General features: G+C 38.2%; 1 protein-coding gene across 1 annotated transcript; it reads right to left on the bottom strand.

The window, feature by feature from the left end:
• Positions 1-7,437: 7,437 nt before the first annotated feature.
• LOC111583396 (prostaglandin D2 receptor 2) lies at positions 7,438-13,590 on the bottom strand. Its single transcript, XM_023292467.3, has 3 exons — positions 13,442-13,590; positions 13,200-13,235; positions 7,438-9,585 (listed from the first exon to the last, which is right to left on the bottom strand). The coding sequence occupies exon 3, from the start codon at positions 9,567-9,569 to the stop codon at positions 8,178-8,180; it is 1,392 nt and encodes a 463-aa protein (XP_023148235.1). The 5' UTR covers positions 9,570-9,585; positions 13,200-13,235; positions 13,442-13,590; the 3' UTR covers positions 7,438-8,177.
• Between the last annotated feature and the right edge of the window lie 1,829 nt (positions 13,591-15,419).

Genomic DNA, 15,419 nt, shown 5'->3' with positions numbered 1-15,419 from the left:
TTCTGACACCGGTTGATAATCTGAGGGCATAGCTCTTCGCTGCTGTCGCTCCTCCTTCTATCATCCCTCTCCCTCCTCCTCCTTTATCTACATCCATTTTTCCCCCCATCTCTCTGCTCACATCCACCTTTCTGTTTGGTTTCTCTCACTGTAAATGCTGAAATCATGTGCAAGCTAATTCATCCAGGTGAACACGTTTAGGCACAAATACATTTCAGGATGTATATTTTTCTTCTCTAGTGTTGCTAAACAAATCAATAAATAAATATCCAAAAAATTCTGTCATTTGCAGAAGTGTGCTAGTGACAGTTTTGAACACATATCTTTTTTTCAGCCTGACACTATTTTCTATTCATGTATGTGGCGTCTCTATTAATCCTGTATTTATTTATTTCCTCCCTCTGTCTCTGATCTAGTCTGTTCTGATGCTGATGTAGGCTTGTCCTCAATCCTCTGTACTGTACAGTGCTTCCCATTGTTTATTACATTCTCCATATGGGGATGTGCATTACGTATATGGAAGAACACACACACAGAGACAGCACACGTCCCACGTGTACAGTGTGATGATCCGCTGTAGAATCAAACAACCACAGCTGACTTCAGACCTTTACAATCCTCACACTGGAGACAGGAGCCACTGTGATCAGTGAACCAAAGACACCAACACTTTCTGATTTTTGCCATACACTCTGTTCCGTTAATCTAACGGCAATCAAAAAAGGGGTCAACTACATGCTTGAATTCGCACCCTGGTTGCTCATCTGTACTAGCTGTGCCAGTGTTGTGCCAGAAAGTAATCATCTGCCAAAAACTGATTGTATGCTTTACATTGAGGCTGTATTGCATGTCTTGAAACTATATTTACTGTACGGGAATAGTTAAAAAAAGAAAAAAAATGCAATTTATGATGTAATCAGGCATTAAATGAACATGATTATAGGCAGTACTGTACTATTGTTTAGGCTGTATGTGCACAGCATAGACTGTCTTTAATATGTTATATGGATGGGCTTTACAGATAAACTAAACAAGTAATCTGTCTTGCGATTGTCCTATAATCTTTAAAAGACATCCCTCATGAATCAGATTAAGTCAGGAGTCACCAACCTTTTTGAACCTGAGAGCAACTTCAAGGGTACTGAGTAGTATGAAGGGCACCTTGTTTGATACAAACTTCCTCAATAGCAAACTTGTGCCATCATCTTTAAACAATAATAATATGAAAATAATATGTCAAAAGACTTTCTGATCACATTTATGTTAATTATTCCTTACAATAATTATTAACAACAATTTCCACAACAATGACGGTAGGAAACACACACACATGCACACATATGGAAATCTGTTCCAATATTTAAAAGTCAGAGGTATCCCATCTCTGAAACTTTGGTAAATATCTTTCTTGGCAGTTTTGTATGAATCAGCATATTTACAGCATTTTGTTCAAAATCACACCAGTTACATTTCTGTGCAAATTGTCACTTCTAACATTTTTAGGAAATCATTAACTGTCATCAAATCATGCTTCATTCGTGCAAACCACTACCTTTGTAACATTTTTGAACAATTCATGAACTCTGTCCCATGTTTGTACAAATTATCAGTTATGTAAGAAAAAAAATCAACTCTTTCACATTTTGAAATGAATCCTACCACATTAGTACTAATCACCAGCATTTTTCACCAGCATTGCAACATTTTTAACAGATCATAACAACAAATCATTACATGTTTTCAACAAATTATTTTTCACATACTTGTGTAATGGCACGGTGTTTTGAATGACAACATATGACATGACAACAACATGACAATACCTCTTTCTTTGTCTGTAAATGTGTGTTCATGGGAAGCCTGGCATTGCAGAGCTTATCATGTCTTACCTTTACCTTGCAGCTCACAGTTCAGATGGTTCAGTTTCCCAGTGATGTCTGTTAAAAATGAAAGGGCAAGAATCCACTCAGTGTCCTCAAGCAGCAAGGTGTCTTCCCCTTTGGATTGCATCAACTCTTTGATTTCGGCCAACAGTGACAAAAAACGCTGTAAAACTGTTTCCCTGCTGATCCATGGGGTTTCTGTGTGTCACCATGTTCAGCTGACAGCTCCTCCAGCAGCACCTTCAATGTCCTGGTTGTTTGGCTTTGGAGCCATTTATGATCTTCACGACAGGAGTCATCACATGATCATTTCTAATGGTACAGGCTTTTCCTGTCCGTAGTGCGCATACAGTCTATGTGTGCTACCAGGTGGCTAGTTAGCATGGAAGCTTTGTAGCGGCTAAAGTACCGTCTCTCCACATTGTGCCGCTTTGCCGACGCAATAGTCGCCCCGCAAATAGGACACATACATTTATCTTTCACTGTCGTGAAAAAGAACTCTTCCTCCCAGTCATGGTGAAAATAGTGTTTCACTTTCACTTTCACTTCTCTGTCATGTTTTGGGGGTAAAAACCACATCTAGCTTCCCAAAGTGTCTGCTTCCGGATGCTGCAGCAGAATGACGTGGTGGTTTGACATGCGCAGTGAACTCTGACTCGGACAAGGTCAAAGTTCATTTACACCGAAGACATTTTTGTTTTAAAAAAAATTATAATAAATATTGTAATTTAAAATCTGCATTAATGTAAGTATTTCTGATATAAAAAGAACTGCAATTATAATTTTTTATAAGGAATTAAATGGTGACTAGTGTTATTTTTAGAACATGTGTGGCGGGCAACTCACATGGTCTCTGCGGGCAACCAGGCGCCCGCGGGCACCGTGTTGGCTACCACTGGATTAAGTCATTTTGATGCATTAATAACATTTCAGTCACAATGAATGGCCTGCCAATAGGCAAGTGGAAAATTGCATTATGTGAATTGAATTAGTCGTTCAGAACAGCTGGAGTAGTTGATAATAATAATATAGGGCACAAATCAGGTAAAATAATGCAGAGGCATAAGGATAATTGCACCCACGGATGGAAATCAGGCTTTGGCAAATGATCACTTTTTGGCAGAACACCAGCAATGTTTCTAGGTCGAACCTTGATAAGATTCCCATATCATTTTTAACTGTGCACAAATCTGAATTTAGTGGTCACATTAACGGACAGACATGCACAAGCAGTGTTACTCTGAGTTGTGTTTTAAGGAAGGAACAACAGGCAACAATATTCATAGAAAAATCTCACAGATATGCCTAATATACAGTGTGTCTGCAAAATCACATCTTTTTCACGGCCTTTGCTCTACAATTTCAAATCTATTAGGCAATGAAATGACATGTCTGTAATAATAAAACCTTACTGCGGACAAAACGGACAAGATGATACTTACCAATAATGAATGCAATCCTACTTTTTTTTGTTAAGAGGAGCTGAAGTTTGTTTCTTTTAGCTGTTTGGGACTACTGTCTCACAGTTTGTTTACTACTTGCAGCATCAGCCACCAGTAGCCAGATGTGGAACCTAAAAGGAAAAACACCTTCCAGCTCTGTCAGGATGGCGAGACGTTTGTGCTCTCAGGAGGAGGCAGCGAGAAGGTTTAAGAACTTTCAGAGGATTCCACAGGGCAGAGTTTGATGAGAATACCAAAATGTTTATTTGATCCACATTTTGGATAAGGTGATTGGTGCACATTCTCAGTCACTTTCAGAACCACAAAGGACCAAATGGACACCAGAAACACCCTCGCCAACCTCCCACCCTGCAGGTAGTGAGGATCACAAGCTTGATAAACACATAAAAAGAATTCAACTTTTGCTGACTAACCATGACTCACATCAAAGTCACATCAAGGCAACGAAAGATGATTATTAAACCCAAATGTTCTATATGTTTACTCAAAGGAACCATTGAACAGGCATGAAAAATGTAGATAATTTCATATCTATATTGAAAGTGGATTTTGCAGTTATGCTTCTGGTTTGAGCAATAGACCTTTTGTTTTTCAGGTGAAAAGAGCAAAAGCCATCTGCAAAATGGTTCTATCCATCTATCCTCTTCCTGCTTAAGCAAGTCAAAATGTGTGCAGAGCACACTTCGAACCCTTCAAGATCATTACCACTTGAGTGAAACAAAAAATGTAATCTGGTTAAGCACAATCATGTAGCTTTTAAAAGGTAAATGAAAGGCCGAATTCACATGCAAAAATCTGCATTACATCTTGTAAGTGACACTTATGGCACTGGATATGTTGTTTTTATCAATGATTTAACTAGATATTATCTGCAGTCTAAGAAAACTAGGATAACTGCGAAATAGGAGCAAATGTAAAAAAAAAAAAAAAAACTAAACTGTAAAAGCTGTTAAAAATATCCAGTTTTTACAGTGTAGTTTTGTTTTTTGAAGGTTCAAGGTTAGTTCAATAGGTTGGAAAGCACTGGTTTAATCTTTCGTAATATGCCGTGAAAACACATGATACTATTTTATATTAGACCTTCAACAGCAAAGTTACTAATGACTGTAGCTGTGAAATAAGCAAAGTGTAGTTAAAATATGTGGTGGAGCAGAACTATGATGGAAACCTTCATTTGAAGTCTAACTTTTCCATCTATGAGGGCTTTTTCATGCTAATGCACTCTCTTCTTCTCTCCCATGTGCGTTTACATGACTGGAATAGTCAAGAGAAAATCACTGACATGCAGCTGAGCCTTAACTCTAGTCAGCATCTGTCGGTTATAAGTCCTGCAGCAGTGCATTAAACCCTTTTAAAGCAATACTCTGCTCCGTCCACCGAGCCTCTGTTTCATTCTTTCCTTATCTCGGATCTGCACCAACTGTTTTGCACAGCTTTGGAAGTGTTCTCACCATTCTGCTGTTTCATTTTCTTTTTGTTGTCTGAGTGTCAGTAACCTTTAATGTAATATCATTCATGTCCCTTCAAAGAAAAAGTTCTGAATTACATAAGGAGATATTTAGACTATTCAGGTGACTCCTGTAAGTATTTTCTATCGTCCACACATCATTCCATAACTTATATATTGTATGAAATTTAATATGGTAGTGGAGAAGTGGATTAAATGCAATGTTTTTAATTATTTATCTTTTTTCTTTTTTAAAAAATGTAAAATTTTCCACCAGCGTTTTTTTTCTTTCTCTTTAGAAAAGCAAAAAAAGACTATTAACATGAAAAAATGTTGTGATTTGTCATTTTAGAGGTAAACGTCATGTCCAGCTCCTGCCGTTGGTCTTGTTTCAGTTTTTTCCTGTTTTATTTCGGTGTTTTCTGTTTTTAGACCAACTTAGGAAAACATTATTTGCCACACCTGATTCACCTCTTCTGCTGGACCCAGCTCTGAAGTTGGACAGCCTCTAGTCTAATAACCTCCAGCTGACTGACTAGTCAGTCACCTTTTCCCTTTTACTGCTCCCTCCTTCTCCCTTTTTCATTCTTTTTTCCTTGTCAGTTTGATGTCACTGTGTCTTCTTTGTTTGATCACATAAGCAAGAAAAAGGCTTTGTCTCACATCCGCACAGAGAGAAACAGATGAAAATAGGGAGAGAGAGACAGCGGCGAGAGAGAGAGAGAATAATCATCTGCTGGACATGGATGTTCGAGAGGAAAGTGGAACTTTGTATGTCAGTTTGACCCATTTAATCCTGCTCTGTCTTTATTTTCTGGATCTTCGCTCTCTAATATTCTCTCCAAATTACAACTACCTCCATGGTAATCCCACCCTGCTCTGGCCTAAATTACATTTGAGTGTGTGTGTCTGTGTATGTCTGTGTGGTGTGTCTGACTGAATGTGATGGAGTCAGACAGTTGTGATGGCGGTGATGAGAGTGTCAATCAAAACGGATATCAGACATGATCAAATCCAATCACTCAGAAAGGTGCTCAGATGTTCAGGAGTTCACATCTAAAAAGTGCTCTTGGATTACAGGACCTGAAAAGCATAATCCTACTTTCTCATTTCAGGTCTGCTGATGTAATCAGTGCTTTACTGTCCTCTGGTGGCCAGAATCTGCACAGCATGACATCTAAATCTACAGCAGTGGTCCTAAGTCCTCTAAACTCCAAAACACTCCAGCATGTTCAAAAACTATACTGGCTTAAAAAAAAAAAAATTACAATACTTTTCAACTTTCTGAACATCCTTAACCAAATCATGTGAAGTTTGGTCTGGAAAATGAACCAAATCTAAGCTAATAAAAATGTGTTATTTCATCAAAATCACTTAATTCTACATGTCTGTTTTTAAATGCAAAAAAGTGTTTACACCAAACAGATTCTGCTAAAAATAAAAAAAACTTTAATACTCCTTGACCTAATTGTGAAGCCATTAGTAACTCAATTGCAATAAACAGTCTTAAGACGAAAACTCAAAAACTACTCAGCTGAACTGCAGGCTGTGTTTACACAGAGCAGAGGCAAGTACAGAAACAAATGTAAGCTGTAAAATATCACCTATGGTATGAAGAGATATTGATAGATAGCCTGAACCACTAGGAACAGAGTTCTAGAGCTTCAAAGTGGTTCTCTAAGTATACCTAGAACTTCATTTTATTTTATTTTATTTTACATGGACATATTTTTCACTTTCAAACCCCACTTTGAAGAACTCTGTTCTACTTGGATTGAGTCATCTATTATTTTTTTGTTTGTTTTCTTTTTCTGGTACAACTTATCATACTTGCTCAATCGGTTCTGAAAGTTAAATGAAATATTTTTCTTTTCATTTTTTTGATCAAGTATTTCATGCTAAAATTTTTTAAATATAATTTGCTCTGGATTAGTCCAACAAGAAAACTACATATAGTTCAAAAATCACTAGTTGACTTTGTGCTGCATTGACATGTTTTGTTAATGTGTGATTAAAGATGGAATTTTCATTACAGCTTAATTTTTTTCATATTTTAACTCACCTATAGTCATAGAGTATTTGCAGATTATGAAGCAATGTCATGATGGGAAATAACAGTGAAAAGTTTTTTCACAGAAAGGTTGCATTTTTTTAAAGGCTTTTATCTTTAATTGCTCCTGAGATACTGTCATTCAAATATACTCTCAAATTTCAATGTAAAATTCGTGGGTCGATGAGCAACTTCTTTAGTAAATTGTTGCGGTAAATAGTTGGTATATTAAGCTAAAATTTCCTAAATATTTTGTTAAGCTTATTTCACACACATTTTAGACAAAACAGCCATGAATTGTTCTTAAAAATTTAATACTTTAAGATGGAATGGCACAAATGTGCTCATGAGTTCTCTCTCCTGCTTCACGGTTGTTCTGTTTCCATAGGTCAATATTTCCAGAGGTGCAGGACTTCATATTGCAATGAAAAATGCCCACAGTAACAGGCACTTGTCACAGTTTGCATATGATTTTCTTTTTTCTCATAATGTTTTATTAAAATGTATTTTAGTAGCCCAAAGTGGTGAGAAGATACATGTGTGCAATGGAGTGTGTGTTATTTGGCTTAAAAAACCAAATGATGTAAACCACACTAACAATGAGTGTTTTTTTTTATTTAATATAAAAATAATACAGACAAATAAAAAGAATTTTCCTTTGGAGATAAAGCATTAAGCAATAAATATATTACATGATCTGAATTTTGAACCTCATGATGCTGCTAAACACTTTCACGATTAATCCTGAGGAGACATTAATGTGTGTAATAAATCTAAAGGTTTAACCTGAATCTTTGTAACCCATTCTATTGGTGTAAAGACAGTTAAAAGTACTCATGTCAACTACTCACAGAGCTGTTTAAAGCTGCTATTATCAGCATGTATATTAGTTTTGCTGTTATTTGGCCTTAAACCAAAACAGTGGGTAAGGTAAACAGTTCGAAGATCACCAAAGTTACTGCAATTCATCATTTGGGGATCATGAATGTTTTTGTCAGATTTCACTATAATCCATGCAGTAGCTTTTGAAGGTAGTCCAGTGAAACTCTAAATTGTCAACCTTATAGTGGTGGAAGAAAAAAAACTCGGGCAAGCAGCAAAGTCTGTAAGATTCAACCTCCAAGCAGTGCAAATGTCTGAACAAAATTTCCTGGGAATCCAAGGAGGAAAGTGATGGACCAAAAGCTAGAAACACTAGTCTCTTAGTGTTTGTTCCACAAATTCTTTTTGTGGCAGCCACATTGTTTTCATCTATGTAAATTAGGATACATAAGATATGTTCAAATATAACTCAAGCCTTTCAGTGAGTATAAAACCAAAAATCCAGTGGTGTCTTAACTAGGCTCCACCTCACTCTTTGATTCTTGTCCTGGATACTCCACGTGACTGTCTTTAAGGCCTTCAGTGGGAAAATGTGGTGGAAATGGGGGTTGGATGTCAGCTGACTGAGAGTGGGGAGACTTTGGTGATCCTGGCATTGTGAAGCTCACATCTTTACTGCTCTTCCGTCTCATATGAGCCCTTAAACTCCTCCCAGGTGCCATCAGTAGCCCTCCTCCTTCCTCTACCAGCCCATCAAACACTGCTCCCAGACTCTGTCGTATCCTCACGCAGAAGTGTGGGCAGCTGAAGGCGTACAGGATGGGGTTCAACAGTGGATTTAGGAATGCAAAGGTTGTAGCCAAGGGCAGCCCCACCTCCACCAGTTTGAGACTTTCCTCCTTGTGATGGGCTGTAATTTCAATCATGCAGAAGATGTGATAAGGAGCCCAGCACAGTGCAAACGCCGCAATCACAGATGTCACCATTTTGGTAAAACTCTGGGACAACTGACTTGGATTCATCTGACTCGGGGTGGTGGGGGTCAACTCTGCCAGGGTTAAAGGTGGACCAGTGTTTAGAGGCTTGAGAAAGAAAGTTTTTGTGGTTTTTGGGATTCCTGCCTCTCCATCTTTGTTTGACATTATCAGTGTATCGTTTAGCCTGCAGGAACTCTGCTTCCTCCTCCTATCTCTGTTCTTCAGGCTGATACCAATTTTGACGTAGCTCCCCACAACCACCACCAGGGGGAGCAGGAATGCCAGCACCAGCTTGGAGATGGCAGTGGTTCCTTGCCTCACATTGCAATCTCTCTCCAGTGTGTCCTCAGAGGACAAATACAAGGCAAAATTATGATAGCACAACTTCCTCCCATCCTTTTTCTCAGTGACTGAGCGGAACAGGAAGTAGGGTAGCGTATTCATCGCTGCCCACAACCAGCCCACAGCACACACCTTCCACGCTCCTGCCACAGAACGGTGATTCTGGCTCCAAACTGGTTTGGTCGCCAGAAGTAAGCGATCCAGGGAAATGGCTGCAAGCAGGAAGGCTGATACGAACATGTTCAGGAAAAAGATGGAAGCCTGTGCTTTGCAAAGTGGATTGCCGAGCTCCCAGCTGTGGGGAGAGTTCAGGTAGGAGGTGAAGAGGGGGAGCGTCAGGGTGGCCAGGAAGTCTGACATGGCCAGGTTGAGCACCCAGACAGAGGCCACGGTTCGCCGCCTCAAACGGAAACCCACCACCCAGATAATCAGGGCGTTCTCCAAAATCCCCAGACAAGAGACCAGACCGTGGATGCAAACCACTGCCAAGTTGACCTTAGTGTTGTTGTTGAGTGCATGGTTCCTCATCATCTGAAGCAGGGGACAGAAAAGCTGTCCATCCGAGACGTTCGAGGCGAAGGCCATGTTTGACAGCAAGGCTCTGAGAGGAGAAACAAACACAGTGATAAGAAGCACAGACAGTTAGAAGGTGCTGGTGCAATAAAAGCCACCTCTTGCTTGTTCGTTTCCATCATAGAAGTCCATGTAAATTTTTTTTCCGGGACCCTTGCTTTCATTTTTAATTTTTAAATTATTTTTTTTTTTACAGTGTATGGCTGTACTGATTGTTTACCCTTTTATTTAAAGTTTTGAATAGGAGAATAAAATGTAAAGTTTTTGTTGATCTTCCTCTGGTCTGGTGATGGGGACAGGGAGATCTATTGTATTTCAAAATTCTGTCAAGTGTCTGCTCTATAGGCTGAGGTTGTTCATTTTTGCCTTAGAGTTGTGGATCTTTTACTAACTGAATTTTGTGTTTTATGCAGCTTTTATTGTTTTGCTTTATTGTGGCTTCTTTTTAAAGCATCTTGTTATTCCTGTTTTGAAGGGTGCTGTAAAAGCAGAGTTTAATATTATTATGAAGTAAGAGATAAATGCTTTGCTCGTGTTTCGTCAAGCAGTATCTGCTGTTGTTTTGTGTTCACAGCTGTCTACAGTGGAAAAGATTATTAATTTATTTGATGACAGTGATGGTGTCGGTGATGTTGCGAAAGGTAGATGTGCTGCCTGCTGGTAGCTGATACATTACGGTCACCATTTCTTAAATACTATGACTCAGTGCAGTGATTTCAGACTTGTCTCACTTGTCGACCAATTAAAAACCCGCTCTTCTGTCAAGAAAACTGTAAATAAAACCTTATTAAATGCAATTAAGTTCATAATTGTAAGACTTAAAGAAACAACCTGACATGATTAAAGAGGAGGAATTCTCTTTAACAGTAGTTTTCTTGGCAGAAGGAGCCCACTGTCTTCTGCTGTGACTTGTTTTTTTGCGCAACAGCATCAGAGACTAAACCGAACAAGGAAAAAAAAAAATCTGGGTCTCTTAGGTACAGACAACATGTCAAAGCCTGTTGCTGCGGTCTCGCCACATACCAGCTGTTTGGCAACACATTCTTTGATAAATGCACGGGAATGCCTGAGAACAGAATTCAAGTGCTTATCTGTTTCTGTTTATCAGTCTATTATTATCTTTTTCATCAAAATATACACTTCGCACCAAGAACATGAAAGTGGCCAGATTTTAAAGACATAAACCGTATCCGTTATGGTAGAAGTTTGTTGTATTTGTAAAGCCTAAAAATGCTCTAAAGACCCCTGAATGTCTCCACAGAATCGGGGATGTAAGCAAAGGAAATAGAAGTCATGACTCACTCATACTAGGCCTGAAAATAACTCAATATTTTCATTATCAATTAATCTGCAAATTCTTTTCTCTGTTACCTGATTAAACATTTTGCCAATTAAACGTCAGAAAACAGCGAACGTTGTCCAGAAACCAGGAATTAATCACAGTTTCAGAGAGTTTTGGAGATAGTTCTCTTAATAATGACTAAAAACCATGAATTCAGTCCTTTATTTCACCTTGAACTTGCATATCTCTTACACTGAAGACCATTCATTGTTGGTATTAGTAACTTGGCAGGCTTCATGGTTGACAGTTACTGCATGCCATACTGTTGCAAGACCTGTTTAGTTCTTGTTCTCAGACACACAGCTCCAAAGAATGAAAGAACCTTGGTGCTTAGAAAGTGTAATTGCCTGGATCAGCTTCTGCAGAATCATATTCTGGTAACAATAGCACAGAGCGTAACACGAGGCGAGGAACAACAGACCTAGTTTAGTTGATAACAGCGCATCCCTGAACGAAAGCATTAGATTATATTATAACATTATTATAGCGTATGTCATGTTTTAGGTGAGCTTCCGCGTTTGCAATAGGGCTAAGCAAATAAATGACAAGTGCTTCAGCTTAGCAAGCTAACCTCAGGCAAATTCCCTGAGAAAGGTACACCGAATGTGCATGTGTAACACCAAGATTAAGCCAAAAAGCCCAAGTCAACACACGTTTTAAAGCTTACTGTAACATCCCAGTGTTACATTATATTATCTGAACTGTTAAATCGTGTAACCTGATAAGTAGGACTGAAAGATATGCAACACCAAACAGCAATTAAGAAAATTCAATTGCGATATCTTCGACCGATATTGTGATTTTTGAAGCAAATCTAAACATGATGATGTGATTTTTATTTTATTTTTTTGTTTTGCTGGGGTCTTTACATGTTGTTTTATGTGTAACATCTTTGTATCACCACAATCCTCCATTTTTACTAGCATCTTGTGATGCAATTTCCCATTATCAAAAACTACAGCTTAATTTGGATAATGCATTACTTTTAATAATATTTCAAACAACTGTAAGGCCCTACTGATAAGGAATTTCAGCTTGATTTTCATCGCCTTCTCCAAATGTTCTCTATGGTTGCTAATTCTTACATACTTTTCAATTACTAGACCCATTACAATACTCTCAACACAATGTCAAAATAGATATTGGAGTAATAATTACAGTCACATGTATGTAAGCTCTAGTTTGATACAATGTGATATGTACAGCTAGTTGTCAGTAAATATTTTAGAATAGAATTTGGACTATTCAGTTTTGACATTAGAGTCATAGTCACACAGCTTACTTAGTCATGTCACCTTACTCTGTCTTTCCAGATGAGCTAAACGCAGCATCATGTCTGCACATGAATGCAGACATCTGAGTAAACATATGAGAAACACGGTGCTGACGCAACCATTTGAGTGTAAATTACATATATGGCCACAAATCAATGGCTCTGTTGCGTTTAATTAAACGTCTGAATTGTGAATGTCCTGGTGTGACTTTAAAACCAAAAACTGAGAGCTAAAATAACTACAACAGGATTAGCACCCAGAACACAACATAGTTATTCAGCAACTTTGCACCAGACTTTGGAGATTTGGCAGATAGATAAGCTTGGTGATTTTCAGAATGCTTCCTTTTTCAGTTTATATTATCATAGACATGGAGTGTATTGTTCTTCACTGGCTTAAATGTCAGAGTTGATGTTAAGACTGCAGTGTGTTCGGCATTTTAACTTCTGACACTGTGCTGTTTTCTTATTAGCTGCTGTTTGGTTACATTTTATTAAATATACCTAACTCTTACTTTGTCACTAGTAGAATGAAGTAAAGAGGATATTTCAAACACCTTGCAGTATAAAGCAGTGCAGCCTAACAGCTCGATAAAATGAAATGTCTACAGCGACCGTAAATCTGAATCAAAACGTCTCTTTCAACATAAAGACTAAGCAAAAAACAAATTCAACTAAATAATAATGAAGGTACAATTTATCAGCCATAAATACATAATAAACTGGCAACTGAATATACAATACAATAAATGCATATGAATTGCTGTTCAATTCTAATATATCAAAAGAACAATGCTGTATCTGTAGGGTGTGATAGATGCTGATAAAGTGGCTCATTTCATATCTCACATCTGAAGTCTTTTCTCTCTACACAAAAAAGCAGAGCTGTTTATGTAGCGCAGCTGTATGAGGAAATACAAAGCTAAACCTAGGTGACTAGTAATGACTGAATGCTATATAACCATGCTCAAATAACACAATAGAAAGCTGAAAAGTCAGTTAAATATCATGGAAAAAACATACTTACTGTGGGAAAATCAGTGCGGCATGGAAGGAAGCAGGTCTGTAACAACAACAACAACAACAAAATAATGACTGTGTGAAAAATTAAACTGTCACGATAAATAAGAAAAGGTACAAATCAAACCATAATTCAAGAAGTCAATATCATTAAACATGCATTAATGGATATAACAAAAGAAAAGGCTCCAGTCTGTCATCATTGATGCTGTGAACTGAATTCATTTAAGCAGTTTCGATAACACTCACCGAGATATTTAGGTACATTCACAGAGCAGACAGAAAGTCAAAACCTTTCACAAATTCCTGTTGGAGAGTTGCTTTTCTCTTTCTCACAAACACTCATCACTCCAGTTCTGTCACTTTCTGCAGCTCTTCTGTTCTGGAGACACCCTCTGAATCCAAACCATTGCACACAGATGAACACACATACATACCTCGCTTTGCTCCGCCTTACGTGCTGATAAGACTTCTGACGAGAAACTGAGGGCATCAGCACTGATGCAGATTTCACAGAAATTCAAATTCAGGCAGGTAAATAAAGATGCACTGACAAAAAGTTGGCAAAGCAAACAGTGAACAAAGACTGAAATATATCATCATTGATAATTCACTGTCTGTGATACATGACTGATCATCATGCAAAAGCTGGACTTGTGTGAACTGGTTTCAATGACGCTTAAAATTATGACAGTGTGTTCGTTATGATACACTGCAGCAACAAAGTACAGCTTACAAGCACATACTCACATATTTGCATATAAACATTATTTGAAATTGAGCACCAGCTTTCATTCAAGACTTATTTGGAACTTCAAATTATCTGTGTGTTTTACTGTTAAAAGGAGAAAGGTTAGTGATTAGAAATGTCACCATCTGCTGGTGAACTGCTTAGAACTGTTAAAATGCCATCAGTATAAATGGTTTTGTGCAAAGGAGGCCAAAGATGTCGAAAGACCACAAACCAAAGTTAGAATGTAAATACAGGGATATACAGTATAGAATTAACAATGTTACAATAATGCCATAATTTTAGAAAGACGAATTTATGATAGTCTCATCTGCAGTTACCAACCTCGGTGTGAGACTGCAGACCCTCACATCAAACATCTGTGCAAGTCTTTGTTTTTCCACCTCAAAAATTTAGGATTTAGGAAACATTCCAAAAAGAATAACTGAGTAACTGAAATGTCTAATTTACAAAAAGTGTCATGTGGAGTGGAAGGAATTTAACTGTCATCCATTTCATTTGTGTAAATAAAGGAACCACAACTCCAACAGTATATCTGGACAAAATGAAGTCCAAGAAATTCTCTGTAGACGTCTGATAAATTCAGGAAGAGGCATAGATCAGATCAGCTCTGACTTCCTCTTGCAATCCAAAGACATGCAAGGGAGAGTATTTCTGAATTTGTTATATGCGTGAGTGTGAGTGTGAGCCTGCATGGTTGTCCGTTTAAGATATTGATGCACTGTGATGGACGAGCAACTTGTCCAAGGTGTATCCCACCAATTGCCCAATATCACCTGGGATAAGCTTTAGACCCCTTGACCTTCTGCAGGATAAAGTGGGTATATATAATGGATGGATGGATGGCTCAGAGCAGAAATGCAAAAAACCATCCTAAGCTCTGATTGCTTTGAAGAGCATACTGGCTTCAATAACTGAATGGGAACAACAAGGACTCTTCTTTGGGTTAGTCCTCCAGCCAAACTGAGTAACTGAGAAAGAAGGGCCAAGGTTACAGAGGAGACCAAGAACCCAACAGTTCAATCCATCAATCAGGCCTCTATAGTAAATCGACTGAGTAGAAGCCACATGACAGCACCCCATATGACATTTAGAAGACTGAGAGTATAAAAAAAATCTTTTCTGGTTTAATTTCTATGGAAAGAACACTATCTCCCGTCATCACCTAGTTATACTATTCCTATGGTGAAGCATGGCAGCATCATTCTTTGTGGGCACTTTGTGGGACAGGATGACTGGTTAGAACTGAGGAAAGGATGGATGAAACCAATAACATAGAGGTTCAGTGAAGAAAATCTGGTCCACGGTGCATGTGACTTGAGACTGGGGGGACAGTCTTAGCTTTTTAAACAAGACAATAGTGTAGCCCAGACATGAAGTTTTTCTGTTGGCAGAGATGCTTCACATCTGGATCTGAACAAGCTTTAGTGGCTCTACTAAAGAGGAGTTGCTGGAATACACATGGAGTTAAGCTAG

This window comes from Amphiprion ocellaris, chromosome 4, assembly GCF_022539595.1.
Source record: "Amphiprion ocellaris isolate individual 3 ecotype Okinawa chromosome 4, ASM2253959v1, whole genome shotgun sequence".
Lineage (NCBI taxonomy): Eukaryota > Metazoa > Chordata > Actinopteri > Pomacentridae > Amphiprion > Amphiprion ocellaris.
The sequence above is the reverse complement of the archived record's forward strand: the minus strand, read 5'-3'. Positions and strand labels throughout refer to the sequence as shown.

Coding starts and splice junctions, on each gene's coding strand:
- LOC111583396 (XM_023292467.3), bottom strand. CDS start 9,569: ATGGCCTTCGCCTCGAACGTCTCGGATGGACAGCTTTTCTGTCCCCTG.